Source organism: Solea solea, chromosome 1, assembly GCF_958295425.1.
Source record: "Solea solea chromosome 1, fSolSol10.1, whole genome shotgun sequence".
Taxonomy (NCBI): domain Eukaryota; kingdom Metazoa; phylum Chordata; class Actinopteri; order Pleuronectiformes; family Soleidae; genus Solea; species Solea solea.
Window position 1 is genome coordinate 3,574,026 of NC_081134.1, and position 18,559 is coordinate 3,592,584.

Here is an 18,559-nt window from a genome sequence, read left to right on the forward strand (position 1 = left end):
GCTACCATAATAATATCATTAAACTTTATTTATATGACGCTGTTTAAAACGGTGTAACAAAGCTCAAGTCAAGCAGTTAAATGGACATGGCCACACAGAGAGAGATACAACAATAAAGACGAGTGAACATAGCCGATAAAAAAAACCAGGAAACAAGAAACGAGCCCATTAATGTGTGCAAAGCACATATTCTCAAAATGTCCATTAAAGAAAGGATTTAAGGAGTGATTTTAAAAAAGCTAGAAGATTTAATGCGTCTGAAAATCAGTGGTCAGAGAGCTCAGGGGAGTGGAGCTCTAAGAGCTCCTTGTATGCCTTTGATCTTGTTGCCGTGGCTACTGTTCGAGGCAATCTAAGATGTAAAACTCCCAAAATATAACCTCAAAAATGAAAATAGGCTGACATCCTGTTGAAAAGGCGCCAAGACACTTGTTTGCTCATATTGATCCAATTCATATGTCCGACACCTGTGGGCTTTTCCAGGGTCTGACTTTGGGGGGCGCTGTTCAGCCATTTTGCAAACGACTATACACTGTAAAAAATGTCCGTAGATTTTACAGTGAAAAACTATCAAACCATGAAATTTAAAAAGAGTTTATTACAGTTTTCGTTAATATATATAGTTGCAGAAACAGTCATTTGTGCATATTTTTTCCTGTAAAAATTACATTAATCTTCTGGTAAATAATCGTGCACCGTATTAATTATAGAAATATCCCGTAAAACAAACCTAACCTGTACTAACTATTGTGTTCATTCCGCAAAAGTACCATAACATTTATAAGAGCCAAAACTTCTGGCAACCACAGCTGCCAGTTTTTGTTACCGTTAAAATAAGTTTGTTTGTTTTTTACAGAATAAAGTAGTATTTTATGTAAATAAATGCTGTTTATTTTACAGTAAAATACTGTTTTATTTCATGGAGAAATCCTATACTTATATGTTATTTTCACCTAAATATATGGCAAAACATTGTTTCTTTCAATTAAAAACAATGTTATATATATGGTAGAATATGGAAAAAATCTCCAACCTTTACCGTAAAATCAGCAGTTCTAATATCCTTTTACCGTAATGTAAAAAAAAATTCTACCGTATTACGGTAGAATTCTGGCAGCCTCAGCTGCCAGTTTTCTACCATAAAAACAACGTTTTTCTTTTTTTACAGTGTAGCTAACAACAATAGAATATAAAAATTGTATTGATTCTGAATTGTGGGCAAAGTTTCATTACATCTAAGCTCTCCAGTCACTAAATAAAAAGATTCCTGATCAATGTGCCTGCAAATTCTGTCAAACAGGTATGATCCAAGCTCTGGGAGGTTTTTTCACCTACTTTGTGATCTTGGCTGAGAACGGCTTCCTGCCATATACCCTTGTTGGCATCCGCATCAACTGGGATGACCGTGAAGTCAACGACCTGGAGGATACCTATGGTCAGCAGTGGGTAAGGAGCGGAGAGAAGAACAAACTAGTGCACTTATACAATATTTTGTGCAGGACTTAAATGTGTGTGTGTGTGTGTGTGTGTGTGTGTCATCCGGGCAGACCTATGAGCAGAGGAAGATCGTTGAATTCACCTGCCACACTGCCTTCTTCGTCAGTATTGTGGTCGTCCAGTGGGCCGATCTCATCATTTGCAAGACCAGGAGGAACTCCCTCTTTCAGCAGGGCATGAAGTGAGTGAGTGAGGAGAGGATGCATAGAAGGCAACTAATGGCCTTTTCCACTATGGTCCCAGCTCGCCTCGCCTCGCCATGGCACAGCACGGTTTAGGTTGCTTTTCCACTACAAAAATATTACCTACTCAACGTGGGCGGAGTCATCACTGCACTGCTAAATACACCGGACTCCTCTGTTAAATATTAAATATTGAGATTTTAGACATTTCCCTGGTAATTTCTGGAGATTAACCCACTGGCCCATACTATAATGCTGCAGTTGCAGTAAATAGAATAAATAAATAATAAAATGCATAAACACAGTGCAATATAAGGAAGTTAAAATTAGGTTTAAAATTTTGCCTGAAGTCCACTTAAGTTGGTTAAAAGCCAGAGAGAAGAAGAGGTGTGTCTTCAATGAGGAAACACGCCATTAGAGAAAATATCTACAACCAGAATGGATTTGAATTTCGAAACAACTTTTGCAACTTTTTATTTCCATCTGTGGAGTGAGCAGGTGCAATAAGAATATCAGTAACAGTAACACGTATAATAATAGACTTAAATATCTTTTTTACAAAGAATATGAATGAGGGAGAGCTTTTTAAATCATCAGGTGTTCTCCTTTTGTTGGATCGCACTGCTGCGTGGCTGTAAAGAGGCACATAAGAAGATGGATAAAAAATGATAGATATAAAAGAAAAAAAAAAAAGGAACCCACTTTCAAATGCACGTGTACATGGAAGTGCTAAATCAGGAGACCTTGATGGTTTAAATTTGTACACCTTGAGTTTTTTTTTCTCACTGTTTGGTTTTTTCTTTGCTGCCAACACATGTTTACTCTCCGAGCTTTAAAAAAAATCACAGTCTCACTTTTTTAAGCTGTTTCAAAGAAATATTGATTAAAATAGTCTTGACAAGGACAGTGTTGTCCTTCTGTCCTCTGTAGAATTTGTAATGTGCCCAAATACTCTACATCATATCACCCATGTCACTGTACATTTAGTGTTTGTGCAACAGTCTGCACTTCAGTCTTTACACTGAAGTCTTTATTTTTACATTTTTAAATAAAAGGCTTCAATGAAAAAATGGGGTGTGTGTATATGTATATATATATATATATATACATATATATATATAAATATCCATATATATACAGAGTACCAGTGTTACCATGTTAATGATCTATATATATATACAGTGTTGCATGTTTAATAAGGGTTAGTTTCAAACATATTTCTTCAACATTTCTTCTTGTTCTTGCTTTGAACAGGAACCGGATCCTGATCTTCGGCCTGTTCGTTGAGACCGTCCTCGCTGCTTTCCTCTCCTACTGCCCTGGAATGGACATTGCCTTGCGCATGTACCCAATGAGGTATGTGCTCTCATTTTTCCTCAACACCACAGTTATCTGTGATATTAAAGAATTAGTAAGAACACTGCTGCTTCATGCACCCACACCCTGTTACCGCCTTATTTTTTTTCTTTTCCTGTCAGGATCCTGTGGTGGTTCTGTGCCTTCCCGTACAGTCTTCTCATCTTCGTTTATGATGAGATCCGTAAATTCATTCTGAGGAGGAACCCTGGAGGTAAGTACTTAATAAAGAGAAAGCAAGATTAAAAGGTTTCAGCCTTACTTGTCTTTTTAATGAGCTCAAAGGGGGGGGGGGGGGGGGGGGGGGGGGGCAGGTGAAGGTGCTGCCTTACTACTGTCCTTTAATGAGAATGAAGATCCTAAAATGACAAGTCATCTCACCACGGCTTATTGTGATCTGACAGATCAGAGATGTGGAGAAAAACAACATCTCAAAACAGTAGAAAAAAAGAAGAAAATGGCAGAAGCTGTGATGTTTATTTCATTTTTCTTTGTTGGATAAAAGTTTTGCACCACATCTATCTGTCAAGTTCCGAGTTAGGCGCTGGCATTTTTACACATATATTTTCAGAGATAGAAACTCACCTTCGACTTAATCCTACACTGAACCATTAAAAAAGATACTTTTAGGTGAAAAACCCTTAGTAATACAGCAGAAATCTGTAGGCATCCAGCAGCAAACGAGCCACTCAATGCTGAACAGTTCTCGCGGCTTTCAACGCCGCTGCCTCCGCACTTTACTGATTATCGTCTCCTTCTGAAAAAAAAAGAGCGTGGAAATGGGATGCTGCCTGACAGTATGTTTGAGAATTCTGTTCAATATATGAAGGATAAAAACACAGTTAATAATAAAAAATTTTTAAAAAAAATCACACGCACAGACATCACTGCTTTCATCTGGTATGATCTGATTTTTAAGCATCTGCCTCATATTTCACCCAAAGGTCTTTTTCAAAATATCCTGCTCATAAACAGAAGATATTTCCAACTCTGTTGATGGAAGCAGTTTAGAAAAATACATAAAAACAGTTCCCGAGTTTTCTTTTGGCCCTGAAGGTAATAATCTTTAGTAGTGTGTGAAATGAATGAAACAAGCAGGCAGAAATCTGTTTGGACTCAGTCGAGTGGTGAGCGTTAAAGCCGCAGTGCGTAACGGGTGGTGATTTTCGTTGTTGTTGATGTTATTATTGTTGCCTCTGTTTGGGCTTCCTTCAAGGACAGAAAAAAAACAGTGGATCAATATTTGTTTCCTTCAATACTGTCTGACCTGACTGAGGGAGCGTCTGAGTGCATACAGTTGCAGCGCAGGGGCGGGCGGGGACAAGAAGCATTCATCTCATCAAATTAGAAGATCCTTTGAAAAATGATTAAATCTTAAATAATCACTGAAACGTTTCTTTTTATTTATAACGCTAAACATGTTCACCCAAGCGCTTCGAATCCTTCGCGATTGACACAAGGGAGCAATGGGGGAGTTGCCAGTCTTGTATAAAGTACCCGAAAGGGATACTTGAGTAAAAGTACAAGTATGTTACCAGAAAATGACTTTGGAAAGTTGTTACCAGAAAATTACACTTTTTTTTTACAAAATGACTTAAGTAAAAGTCTTAAAGTATATGCATTTACTGTACTTAAGTATCAAAGGTAATGTTTTGATTCAAATGTACGTGAGTGGTAGGGCAAGGTAGTTTGTGGGTCCAATTCCTCACTCTGCTAGTCTATTATGTGTCCTTGAGCAAGACACTTAACCCTATGTTGCAGTGTGTGAATGGGTATGAAAGATGTGTAAAGCAGCTCATCAAGACTAGAGAAGCTTTATATAAATACAGACCATAATACCAACTCTTCTTCTTCTGGTTTTATTTCATAGTAACAAGATTGTTAGAGGAAATGTAATGGAGTAAAAGTTAATATAAATAACAAAGTACAGATACGTGAATGTTGTGCTTAAGTACAGTAATGAAGTATTTGTACTTTTTACATTACAACAACAGGGAGTGTCGTGCCAGAATTTCAACCAGTACAACAAACAAAACAAACCACAGCGGGGGGAAAATGTCGCAGTGTTGCCCACACTGTCACAGCTCCAGCACGGTTACCTTTTGGACAAAACATGCAGTCTTAGTTCAGAATTTTCTTCTCCACCATGGCGTGTGAGTGGATGGGAGCCCAGACACGAGGAGACAAATACAATTTATCGTGACAGTTAATCATTTCTGTTAATCTGTGCGTCACGGGCTGCTGATCAGAGTCTTAAGAGTTATGAGAGGATTCATTTGGAAATGCACAGAGACAAAGGCAGCGGGATGAATACAAATAGAGTGACACAAAAGCATGTTATGAAAACTGCTTGTCTGTCTCACACGTTCTTTCTCTTGTTCTGTTTTTGTCTCCCTCTCCTGCAGGTTGGGTGGAGCTAGAGACCTATTATTAACATTCATGAAATGTCTGTTGGCATTGTGTCTGTGAGTGAGCGTGTGTGGCTGTGTGTGTGGCTGTAGTTGTGTGTGTCTATGTCAGTTGTACTTTTGCATGGATCAGTTCACATATCTGATTATTGTAAGAAGAAACTGCTGAAAATATGCTCCTGATGGTGATTTTAGTTGCTCTGTTTTTGTTGTTGTTTTCTCTGAAAATGTTTCCAGCAGAACAATCGTGATGCACACATCCGTGTCTTAAGATAAACTATTGCCAAAGTGATGTATTGTGGCCTGTTAAGCCTGTTATAGAAATAGCAAATGTCATTCATCATGAAATGCACGAAATAAAATGATTTTCAGAATATGTCTGACTCCAAATTTAGACGGTATTTGTTGTTTTTATTATAAAAGTACTTGAAACTCATTGAAGATATAGATATAATATGAAGGCAATATGTCCAAAAAAGAATATTCGCTAACATCACGGTTCTCAAACTGAGGAAAGTGTACCACCAGTGGTACACGAGCTTCCTCTGGTGGTACTTGGAGAAAAATCAGAGTTCTTTGACCAGAGTGTGTAGAAAAATGAAACAAATAACAAAACATTTATTGTTATTGTAATGATAACAATAATAATAATAATAATAACAATAATTATAACAATAATAAGAGTCACCTTATCTCTCACCATCGTAATTTAATTTCACTACACCAGTGTATGAAGTATTTCGACGTTGCCGATAATGGTGTTAGCTCAATAGCTCAAAGAGCTCAATATTCCCTCGGGTGGTACTTGGTATATAAAGTATGAGAACCACTGGTCTCAACCACATATTATTCGATGGGAATACTGTTTTCATTATGATAATATGTCTATTTTGTTTCATTATGTCCTACACTTAAAGCAGATTTCAATCACTCACACATCATTCAACACTATTTGTCACTAGAGCTGCGTGACACGGTCAAACATCATATTCCGCTTATTTTTGACGGATACTGCATTTGCGATATGACTGATAAATGGTACAGTCCAGTGTGAAAATAGTGCTGCAATTATTGTAATTTCAGCTAAAATTCATACTTTTTGAAATATTAGGATTTCTCTCCATTCTCTTTTTCTTCTTCTATGGCAGTGGTCTCAAACTTTTTTTTAATTTACAGATTTATTTTGCATCATAAATACATTTATTGTATTTAATTACTTATAGTTCTGTTTCACATTTGAACACTTTTATTTTTAAATGAAGTGAAATGTTGTCACAAATACTATTATTACGATATCATGATGGAATATTGTGATATAATTTTAATATACTATACTAATAGACCATATACGTTCAGTGGTCCCCAGGTCATTTGATGTCCCTGTTCTGAGGGGTTTAACAGCAGCTCCATGATGTTGCATTACTGTAATTTCTGGAGTTGAAAACCTCCTACACTACACAGCCTGTCATATTCTTTCTGAAAGTCCCAGCCTCCATAATGTCCTTTCTCTCTGATTCATATTTTTGCAGTCATTAACATATGTACTGTGGTGTGTAGTATTGCTCATTATTGCTTCTTTGTCATTGAGACCGCAGATCGAACAGATAGGATGAAAGGACAACATAGTTAATGTGGTCAAAGAATAAAAGCAGACACTTAAGAGGCAAACTGCGTGGCTTAAAAGCATATCTTTGTTTTATCTCACTGCGACCGACTCCGACCTTCCGCTCTCCGTCCACCCCTTTGGACCAATATAACCAGCCGGGAGGGAAAACAACATCCGGCAACGTCACTTCCGCTCCACATCCGTCAAACATGGCGCTGCTTCTAAGGTCAGTGCATCTGAAATACACAGCGTTTGTGCTCAGTGAAAAGGCTTTTTGTGTTGCTCTGTATTGTTGTTGTGTTCATTATACACGCGTGTAACATCGTCACGTTACAGTTTAGGACAACGCGACGCCTTGAAATGCTTGTTTTTCTTTTCTAACGTAGTACGGAGCGACGTAAAGCTAGCTGACATTAGCTAACGAGCTAGTCGTCTGACGGGTTGAAAGTTAGCAGAGCGGGCTTAGTTTGTGATTAATATTAATTATTATTATTTGTTTACTTCCTTTTACTATTCATGTGTATCTGCTAGTGTTTTCTGTCATAAGGAGCTGGGAGTTGGTGCTGCTACACAGGCGTACATTTACTAACAATGTGGATAGTCAGTGTTGAACTCGGTTTATTATTCCTTGCTCGCTGTTAAACATAATCAGTTGTCTGAGAAGTGATAAATCGTATACAATCAATATTCATCACGTTTCTTCCGTCGTTTCATCATTTCACCTTGTGGGTATTTTGGTTCACCGTCATCCTCATACTTCTCCGTGATCAGGGTGATTTGTTTGCCTGTATTTCTCAGAACTGGAATTCAATGTTAATCAAAGTAGATATTTACACAACTGTGCAAAGTGTAGAGATAAATGTCAGGAAGGAAGAAAAGCAATATCTGATGTGACTACATGCTGTTCTCCTGGTGAAGTTTATCTTGCCTTTTCTTTGCATTAAGTAATTCTTAATTAAATCCCACACTAAGTCAGTTTTTGTAGACTCAGTTAAACATATTATTTATAATTTATTGTCATTGGGAATTTTCTATTGAGCTTACCATTAAAACACTTACAGTTACTAGATGTTTTAGCTACACTCTTGACATAAAACATACAGCATTGTTGACAACTAGTAACATATAACCAACATCAACACCACTGAGGTAAAATTAGTAAATATTTTATTTAATGGAACAAAATGTCTGAATGGCCATGTACTTTGAGTTATTGTGTGCTGCAGAATAAAACTAGAGAAAGTATTTAGAAAGGGAATAACTCCCCCAAGGCTGTCAAAACACCCTTATCTTGCAAGGTTAGTGATGGAAAAAAATTAATTCTAGTCTGAATCACCATCCAAAGTTTCCCTTGCACCACATGGCCAAAAACACAACATGGTGGAAGTTGCAATTGGAATTAAATTCCCCAAATCTAGGGAAATGTATGAAAAACAGACGTGTCCCAACAGATGCCCTTCACTGCCGTATCACTCTCATTTGTCCACATCTGGCTTGTTAGACTAGTCTGCAGAAGTGTTCATTTGTCTGACAAATCATGTCAGAAATATGTCTTAGCAAGTAATGTCTGTAGATCTTTTCCTGTAAATGATATTAATTATAATATATAATTATTCACAATGCAATAGTTGCTAGTTTTGAAATACTCTCACTCCAATTCAGGTATTTGTCTGTGATATTTTTCTGAACATTTTAGTTTCTCAAACTGTCAACTCTTTGTCTCATTTACATATTCTTCATTAGAAAACTTGGCAGTGTAAAGTGTGCTGTGTGTTTATATGATATGTTTTGTATGACTTTGACCACAGACATAACACTTCTGTTTTTCTTTCTAGGACATTGGGCCGTCAGGGCATCTGTCTCTCCAGACCACAGTACACAGTCCCCTTCAGACAGTATGTATTTTTGTTTGTGTGTGCTTGTAAGATTATGAGAACTCTGTTTCCACACAGTTATGCTGCTCCTCACAGTAATTATGCAGATACTCTAAAACAGATTTCCGTCCCTCTCTCCCCACTACAGTGCTGCTCCAATGGGAACCACAGCTAAGGAGGAGATGAACAAATTTTGGGCCAAAAATACCAGATTAAATAGACCCATGTCTCCACATATCACCGTCTACAAGTACGTACTTTATCTCATACACAGTAAAAGGTATAGTCTGTGTTGTTGTTGTTCAGAAACATAACCCCAAGAAAAGGATGGATATACCTCAGACCATATGTTCCATTTATGTTTTTAAGCATTTCCAGCTTCATATTTTCAAAGACAATAAAACTCTCCTGCTGCACATTATCCAAGATGAAAATGATAGTGCAGTTTTGATGGTGCAGTCTTTTTAATGCTTATAAAGCAGCAGGACCAGCCACCATTACCAGAGATTTTTATGCCTTTGGATACATGTGGTGCAATAAGTACCTTGATGTACTGTCAGGCAGTTATTAGAACACTAAAACCTGAAGTAAAGAAGTTATGTCTACCTTGCAGTTTCTCGCCAGATTTCCCTCCTGGCTAATTTATTTTCACTTATCATTTCTCTTGTCATCTGGGATCACATTAATGGTTGTCCTGAATCTAAGTCTGAGTCTGGGCACTTTGTCTTCAGCATTTCCGGTTCTGATAGAAGGTTGTTTGTAAAATTGGAGAACTAGTGATTTAGATTCAACTCTTCCACCTGTTGTAAGTGACAGGTTGTAAAAGCATTTTCTTAATGTCTGGCCACCTAATAGGGCTTGAGCTCTGAATGGTGAAGAGGCCCTGATGTTTTTGCCTACTTTATTACTTTTCTCGTTTATACGTTCACTCGTTTAAAACAGAGTGACATTTTGTTTGCTTGAATGTGCATGACAACTTGATGCAAAATGGCTCTTCAGCTTCCCCCCTTTTATGCAATTTTAATTTTTCCCCCCCCCACTGAAAATGATTGGAAAAGCCCATGCTGCGTACAGGTTTAATTTAGTCATTTAAATATGCAAAACAGCCAGCTGTTTTTTAACTTGTATATGTCATTTGAAAGACCTCCCATGCATCGTTCATGGCCTTTCCGGCTTTGCTTTGAAAACACAAATGTTGTTTTTTCAGTCACTTCAGATTTTCAGTAGGAGCCTAAACTGATGCATAACAGTTTTTATGACCACATGTTTGTGGCAGCTGTGACCAGAGGCTCTGTGCGTTCAGATGGTGTCTTTTGCCATACCACTCTCCTGATTGAATGTCACTTGAAAAAGTCCTGAAAAAACAGTTTGACTCAATAGTGACCTTTTGTTCCGAAAGGTCAAGGTCACTGTAGCATCATATTGAACACAATAGAAGTACCAGGGGGGAATTTAATAACATCTTTCACAAACATCTATTTGGATTCAAGGATGCTCTTATTAGAATTAGTGGTCAGAGGTCAAGGTCACTGTGACCTCACAAAACACATTTTGACCTAATGAAAATAATATTTCAAGGAGGCTTGGGAAAAATGTTTGACACAAATACTTGCTTGGAGTCAAAGATGACCTGATATGATTGTTGTGTATAGTTTTTTTCCCAGAAGTATAACAAAGTGCCAAGATTGATGCATTTTAAGAAAAATAACTATATTAAATGACGTCATATATAGAATAACACTGTTTAATTTAACAGCATAACTTAGGATCAGAGTGGAGTACCAGTAACTTGTGATCAGTTGAAAAAAAGTTAAATTATTAATAGAAAAATAACAGATTGCTGCTCTTCCCATCACCAACCCCGGGCCAACACATGAAGCGAATAAAACCAAAGACATTGCTCAAGTAATATGTTCTCATATGGAATATGTGTTACGTTGTGTTTTTGTAACAGATGGTCCGTCCCCATGATGATGTCAATCGCACACAGAGGAACCGGTGTGGGCCTTAGTGGAGGTAGCACTTTTCTTTTTTGTTTGTTATTATTTTTTTTGTTATTAAGTTACATATTTAGCAGTGAATATTTTTCTGTGTCATTGGTTTTGTCCTTTTAAGCTACTCCACTTCTTTGTTGTTGTTTTTTATTATTCTGTGAAACTGGCTCTCAGCTTTTGATTGACCCTGAAAATCTCTTCAGGGCCTTTTAGTCTGCGACTATTGATTTCTGCTAACAGCGTTTACTGGCATTATAAAACCGAAGTTGTCGAATACAATTTAAGCGTTTGCATGTTAAAACAAAGTCCAGCGCACTCATTTGTCGTTTGTTTGGCATAAAGGTTGTGTCTGTGTCACTGTGACATCGTACATCAGTGCTGTTGACCTTGATGTGCTGCGCTGTGGAAGCTGGAATCAATTTTGTTCATGTGTCAATGGGTTCATTGAATGGGCCAGTCCAACTCAAATACAGAGACAAAAATAGTCACTTACTCACTGTTTGACTTTTGAATATTACAGAAATCACGTTTTTTAGATAATAAACTTATTTTACTCACTTTTTTTGCTCAATTTCTAAAAGAATTATCGACGACTAATGGTGAGACTCCAGACTGTAACAAATGGAGGGCTCACTGCAGAACTACAGTGGCCATCGCATGCCACAAAGGATGTTTTAATCTTTTTAATTTTAAATGATTAAAAAGATTTAAGCTATAGTGGGCTGAAGCTATAGTTCAGTCTATGGTGCCGCCATATATTTTTATGGCGGCACCATAAAATAAAATAAATAAAACGACATTGTCCTCTATTTGCCAAACAATCTCCCATTTTAAAGCCAAGCAATCTTTTTGACCACAACTTCCTGGTCATATTTGCAGTTTGACCAGTGCCATGCCAGTTTTCCAAGTTCACAGACACAGTCACCTGCAACCAGGCACCTGTTGGATACCAGCTGTCAATTACACCGGGGTCCACTCACAAACATGCTTATTAGTATATTCATTTTCTGCCAATGGCTGAGCAGAAACTTTGGCACAGCTGTTGAGTGCAGTAACTGGCAGCCAATGAGGAGCCTGCTTAATGAAGAGTTGCCGTTTGTAAGAAAGAGTGCTGGTCAGCAGGGAAACGTCTGTTTACAGGGGTTTGGACAGATTGCACTTGTATGTCTTTATCCCTTAATGCTGGACGTATCATCCAACAAATTTCATGACACACGAAATTCTGTTCTTTTGTCTTTCTTGCTACTCTTGTCCATGTCCAGCTATCTCAGCCTTTGCCCTGGCAGCACTGGTATTGCCAGGGAATTACCCTGACTACTTGGATATGATTCACTCGCTGTCTGTCGGCCCCGGACTTATCGGGTTGGCCAAGTTTGGCATCGCCTTTCCTGTCTCTTTCCACACCTATAACGGCATTCGTCACTTGGTAAGTCCAGAAAAAGATTTGATTTTTTTTTTTTTTTTCATTTGTCAAAATTGATATTCTTTAGTTTTTGTTGCTCCTGCTGAAATTAAAAAGCCAGCGTGTAACAAATGATGACACGTAATGGTGAGACTGCAGATTGCCTGCAACAATGGTGGACTCTTCCACTCACCACTCATGTGAGGGAACTACGTTGCTGTCGCTTACCAGAAAGGATGCTCATACTTTTATGATATAATGTGATGCTGGTGTACGGGTTGTTTGAAAAGCTTGACAAAATAAAAATAATAGATTGATGAATTTCTGCCAATAAACTCTCTGTACCGTAACAGGCTGATCCTGTAAAGGGCCATTGTGTACAATTCTGTTTTTTGGCAGAAAGTGAAGACAAATGAACAATACTCATTAAGTGTACAATCACCTGATTGTATGAATTGTTGTTATTCATGACAACAGGTCAGCTCTACACAATCTGTCATTTTGGACTCCAATGTTTTTTTACAATAGCCCACAATGGACAATTGCTTGAGTTATAATGATAAGCGGAGGCTACATATGTTCTCTAACAGTGATAAGGGATATTCAGCTGTAACTTCATCTATAAATGTTACACACGTTACTTTTACATTTGTCATGTTTGTCATGTCTTCTTATTTCATACTTGGAATTGAAAATTGATTGCGTTTACTGTCACTTGACACTAAATGGTGTCTCTCTTTCCTCTTTTTGTGTTTTGTTTTGTTGTTATTTAAACCAGTTTTGGGACATTGGCAAGGGCTTCAAAATCCCAGATGTCTACCGCACTGGATACACAGTCATCGGTCTGTCCATTGTCACCTCCATCGCTGTGGCTCTCCTCTGAGCACTGAAGGAAAAGTGATGATCTAAAGCAGGAGAGGTTGTTGACGGGAATGTGGACTGCAATGCACCGTGGGATACTTCTGTATATGCTTCGTTTCTGGCCTACTGCAGGCTCTATTTACTTAAAAAAAAAAATTAAATAAAGAATTATATCATGCTGTATGCAGAAAGCGAGCTGTTATGTTTCGTCCCGTGGAGTTAATTATGCTCTGGGAAGCTTCGGGGTCATCAAATGCAGCAAGAGTGCAAAGTGCATGCAAATGTGACCCAGTTTATTTTGCGCTGTCTGCTGAACAACCACCAGCAGCCAAAATTAGACGTGTCCTACATGTTCTGCCCTTACGCAATTTGTCTAATAGTGCTGTGACGCCAAATTCATTAATCACTCTGCTTTGTTCTTAGTGCTTCGTCACCGTCAGCCCAACCAGCTCGCTTTGATATGTTTTCTCTGTGCTCAGGACTGTGTTTGTCTTTGTAGAGCGGCTGTTTACTGTAGGCCGTCATTCATATTTTACCGTCTCCAGGCTGCTTCTACTGCTCGGATGTATTTTTTAACACCAGGAAAGAGAGCGGCTGAAATGCAGAGAGGCAGCCCCCGTGTTGGAAGCCGAGTATGTGAACAGGCTCCTCACCGTCAGCCTGCCTCAGGCCGTGCTTCCCGCTGATCCACGCAGGAGCTTCACGCTGCACCTGAACAGCTTTTGTCCTGCAGTGTGCATAAAAGTGAGCCGCGATGTTATGTCAGATCCAACTCTGTTTATGTGGCGTATACGGTAACAAGTGTGCGCGTGAGGGGGGGGGGGGGGGGGAGACAACAGTAAACGTTCTGTGGAGGAGGCCGCACCCAAACTGTTCTACACCAGCTGGTTGGGAGAAAATGTGCTTGTTTAGATCAACGTAACCGAGTGAGAGAGACAACACAACCACTTAGTGTCCAACAGAATTGGTTTATTGCTTTGCTGCCTGTGGCTTGAAGGGAAAATGCTTGTCGAGGTGCATTTGTTTGGCTGTAGAGGAATTTTATTTTTGTGCAACACGTGATCGAACCTGTTGAATGTTGAGGAAACGGCCAACTTGTCTACAACTGTCAGATTTTGTGAGACAACAGTGACAGAACCATGTGAAAACAGAAGCAAATGAAATTTGTTTTGATGCACAGAGTAGGGCTGGACGATGGTTTGAAGTGACACAATTCATAATTGGCAAATTGCAAAGGCTGCAATTGAATACTTCTATTTCTGTGTTCTATGTTAATGCTGCTTAAAAATAATGGCAATATGCAGATTTTATCCTGACATTGATATCTTGATATATTGACATCTAAAGCCCCTTTTCCACCTCGCCTTGGCACGACATGTTATTTCACATTTCCATTAGTACCTGATGCATCTTGTTGTAAATCTATGGCACAGTAAATAGTCAATTGGAACATTAAAGGTTCTCACAACCAAATTGCAATATGTCAGAAAAATCAGAATTTGACATTTTTCTCATATCTTTCAGCCCTGATAGATGTTTTATTTATCTCCTTTGGTAAATTCCAGTCTCTAGTGGCTCACATAAGTAAACAAACAACACAATAACAACAATAAAAGACAAATGCCAACATTGAAAGCCATTAACATCACTATAAGCTTGCACTATGCACAAATAAACGGCGTAATAAAATGATGTTGTGGTGTCCGAGTGGGTTTCATGATTTTCTGCAATTAATTGGCTGAGGTGTTAGAAAAGTGTTGATGGCTTTGAGGACAGAAAATGCCAGAAATTGCACTCTAATGTCAGTCTGTGCCTCCACACATGCACATACTTAAACTTCAGTCCCCCGTCTCCATATTTAACACTCGCCGGCTCAAAAGCACCTGTCGTTTGTAACCTCAGCTCCTGCAGAATTGCTCCGTGTGCAGCTTTTTTTGTCTGATTGCACTTAATTTGATTCCCTGCATCGACTCTTAATCCACATTATAGACACATTTCCACCTGAGCTGGAGATCAATCAGCCTGCGACTGACTGCTGTGATGGACGAGGAAGTGCTCATTTGTTCGTAGTCCAAACACAAACACAAACACACACACTATAGCAGGCTGTTTTATTTATTCACTCGTCTGGATGTGCATTACAGATCTGTGTAATTCCTCTGACTATGACAATTCCATTTATCCACAATGCTATTCTTCCTATCCACTGTTGTCGTTCCAGATATCCACGACTCCGTCCTTCCTGCAGAACGGATGACTTCACTTTTTACAGTCACGTCTTTAAGGTTTGTCGTTACAGATGTCTTTAAATATGAGTGGATTGGGATTGGAAAAGCCCCTAATTAGGATTACTGCAGGGAAAAGGAAATGTTAACTATTGTTTGCCTGTTTTTATTATTGTAATTATTTAAATTAATGAAACTGTATGAAAAACAGCAGGAGAAAGTTATGAACAGCATAACATATTTCTCCCTATGTCTATGTAGAGCTGCAATGATAATTCAATTAGTCTATTAATCGATTACTAAATGGATCGTCAACTACTTTGATAATTGTTTTTTTTATAATTTAAACAAGCTTACTGATTTTTTTCAGCCATTTAAATATCAATATTTGCAAAGAAATCGTGATGGTCTGTGGACTTTAGAGAACATCATTTCCTGGTTTGAAAAATACTGATCAATATTTTCTGACATTTTAGAGACCAAACAAGTACTCGATTGATGAAAATAATAATAATTGTGAGTTGCAGCCCTGTCTATGTCTTATCAATCAAAAATGTAAAAACAAAACATTATTAATGTTGCCAAGAATGTCCCGATGAACACATTTTTAAAATGGGAATTGTTTCATTGTTGATTGTGACAGCACACAACAACAGGAGAACTCATTTTGATTGTTATTCTCCTGGAATCTTCACTGGTTAGAATTATATTTTGTTTTTAATCTATCTAATCTGTATCTGTAATACCTGTAATATCTCAAAACGGGAATTCTGCATATTTGTCATTTAGCTGCAGATGTACAGATATCTGTAATGACAAACCCCACACACTATTGGTCTGAGGGAGGATTTGGATATGTGAAATGACAAATGTGGGTAAATAAAGAAGTCATTATGGATATCTGACGGTTACATTTTGACTAGAAGGACGTGAATTACAGATATCTGTCGTCTTGCTGTAATAACACAGCACACTGTGCTGACTGGAGCTCTTCCCTGCGAGCAGCAGCAGCAGCGCCGCAACTTACGCTTCAAAGTTATTGATGTATTTACAACGCGCCTTTGTTCCTGCGCTCAGATAATATCCCCATTATGATGTTTTAACGAGATAACGCGCGGGGAACCAGTGGCGAAGAGAGCATGGGACTCTTGAGGCGCGAGTGGTGTAGTCGCGGCAGCACCCCCTACCGGCCGGCGCGGTAATAACCACACGGCTGCGGTCCTGATGCTGAGGGATGCGGAGGATGCTGAGAGAGGGGAGAGGGGAGTATAAACCCGCTTTCGATCGGTTTATTTGTGCCTCGGTCTCTGTGGCGCAATGGAATAGCGCGCTGGACTTCTAATCCAGAGGCTCCGGGTTCGAGTCCCGGCAGAGATGATGAATGTGATAAATGTGGCTTTTTGAAAGTGATCAGGAAAATAGTGAGGGTTTGTTTTAAAGCCCAGACAGTAAGATCCGGTCTCATAACGCTGTTCTAGATGCTGATGCACTAAATGGATGGAGTGAGTGAGTGAGTGCATTACAGACTCTTACATCACTGCTGTGGTGACACATGAATGAAGTCTATGAAGTGCATGTGCAAATGTCAGTGCTTGAATATTCAGGTTTGAGCAAAAACTGTCCAGGCTCTCAGACTCTGCCGGGGCGGATTATTCAAGAATTCATTACATGTTTCTTCTTTAAATATCAAGAATATTACTGTCAAAATTACAGTGCAATACCAAAAAATGGTAAAATAACGTTGTAATAGGTAGTAATAGCATCCTATTTCCATAATAATTGCAAGGTAATGGCTTTTAAAATATAGTCTTTATACAATTTTGATTCAAAATCAGGTATGACACTGATGTAATAGTCATTACCAAGCTGTTACCTGGATATGACTTTGGAATGGCATTTTTGTAATATTATGTTACCAAAATATATATTTTTTACAGTATAGAAACTGAAGTACTAAAAATACATTTTTATTTTACAGTAAATCTAATCAGTAATGTCATAATTACAGTAAGTTACTGGTTAATTGCTGCAGGACAGTCACAGTCAGGAGGACAGTCACAGTCAGGACAGACACAGTCAGGAGGACAGTCACAGTCAGGACAGACACAGTCAGGAGGACAGACACAGTCAGGACAGTCACAGTCAGGACAGACAAGAGGACAGTCACAGTCAGGACAGACACAGTCAGGACAGACACAGTCAGGAGGACAGTCACAGTCTCATGGGATGCACAGTTTGAGCATCTAGGCGTCCACTCCTTTAACACTTACAGCAACAATAAGAATAACCTTTAAAGCCTCTTTTCATCCTCCTAACATGTGTTTAATGACGCCAGATGCTGAGACTCCAGTCAGTCTCTCGTTTGTCTTTTTTGTCTTTTTTTTGCGGGGGACAGCGGGAGAGATAAAGAGCACGGATTAGTCAGAACGTTAAATGACTCAGTGTCGTCTCAAGATGTTTGTATTGGATTTACAATGTGGTGGATTTAGATTAGAAGATAAAAGACTGCAGTTGTATTTATGTATTTGTTTTTTAGTCAGAAGTGGGACCTCCCTGGGAACCTTTCGAGGGCCACAAAAGATTAGTTAATTGGGTCCTAAACATGGAGGCCCAGAGAGACGTAATTAGTGAGTTGGTTAGTTAGTGAGTTGTGTTCATCTTCCCATAGAGCACGAAAAGAAAATTAAACTTAAAAAAAAGTCATAAATAATAATAATAATACAAATCTTATTTCCAGAAATGTTGCGACACTTTCTAAAAAAAGCAATAAAAACTAAAATCTTGTTTTTTGTTGAACTGAATGACTTGAACATTTATTATCAAATACAAAGAAAACAGTTTTCACAGACAAACCTGTTTTTGTGACCTAGTGGTGAACTCCACGATGACTCAACGTGTTTTGTTTTTAAATTTACAGTAACTTGTGTCAGTGAAAAGACTGAGAAGCTTTTCCTTGTCCTTTTGTCTGTTAAATAAATATATCCAGTGAGTTAACAAATCATATGTTTTATTATTTACATTGTATTTTTTAGTAAGTGTCCTGACTTTTCTACAAGCGGGGGTTTGCAGTAAGAACGGAACTAATATCCTCATTTCATGTAAGATAAAGAGCTGCAGCGTCACAGAACATATGGTTATAGTTCCTTTGTGAGAA

At 38.4% G+C, this 18,559-nt stretch overlaps 2 protein-coding genes and 1 non-coding gene across 3 annotated transcripts in view; all 3 read left to right on the forward strand.

The window, feature by feature from the left end:
• The window catches only part of atp1a2a (ATPase Na+/K+ transporting subunit alpha 2a), a 47,677-nt gene extending 41,840 nt beyond the window's left edge, over positions 1-5,837 (forward strand). Inside the window, exons 20-24 of the mRNA XM_058634215.1 lie at positions 1,301-1,446; positions 1,548-1,678; positions 2,934-3,035; positions 3,158-3,249; positions 5,441-5,837. Of these exons, the coding sequence (XP_058490198.1) occupies positions 1,301-1,446; positions 1,548-1,678; positions 2,934-3,035; positions 3,158-3,249; positions 5,441-5,469 (500 nt within the window). The 3' untranslated portion in view covers positions 5,470-5,837. The remainder of the gene's footprint in view (positions 1-1,300; positions 1,447-1,547; positions 1,679-2,933; positions 3,036-3,157; positions 3,250-5,440) is intronic.
• A 1,313-nt stretch (positions 5,838-7,150) lies between these two features.
• sdhc (succinate dehydrogenase complex, subunit C, integral membrane protein) lies at positions 7,151-13,363 on the forward strand. Its single transcript, XM_058649876.1, has 6 exons — positions 7,151-7,275; positions 8,885-8,944; positions 9,072-9,173; positions 10,878-10,939; positions 12,180-12,343; positions 13,098-13,363. Exons 1-6 carry the CDS (start codon positions 7,259-7,261, stop codon positions 13,200-13,202), a joined length of 510 nt encoding a protein of 169 aa, XP_058505859.1. The 5' UTR covers positions 7,151-7,258; the 3' UTR covers positions 13,203-13,363.
• Positions 13,364-16,708: 3,345 nt separating this feature from the next.
• On the forward strand, positions 16,709-16,782 carry trnar-ucu (transfer RNA arginine (anticodon UCU)). Its single transcript has one exon. It is a non-coding gene; the product is annotated as a tRNA-Arg (tRNA).
• Positions 16,783-18,559: the final 1,777 nt, after the last annotated feature.

Coding starts and splice junctions, on each gene's coding strand:
- sdhc (XM_058649876.1), top strand. Junction 8,945..9,071: donor TACACAGTCCCCTTCAGACA/GTATGTATTTTT, acceptor TCCCCACTACAG/TGCTGCTCCAATGGGAACCA. Junction 9,174..10,877: donor CCACATATCACCGTCTACAA/GTACGTACTTTA, acceptor TTTTTGTAACAG/ATGGTCCGTCCCCATGATGA.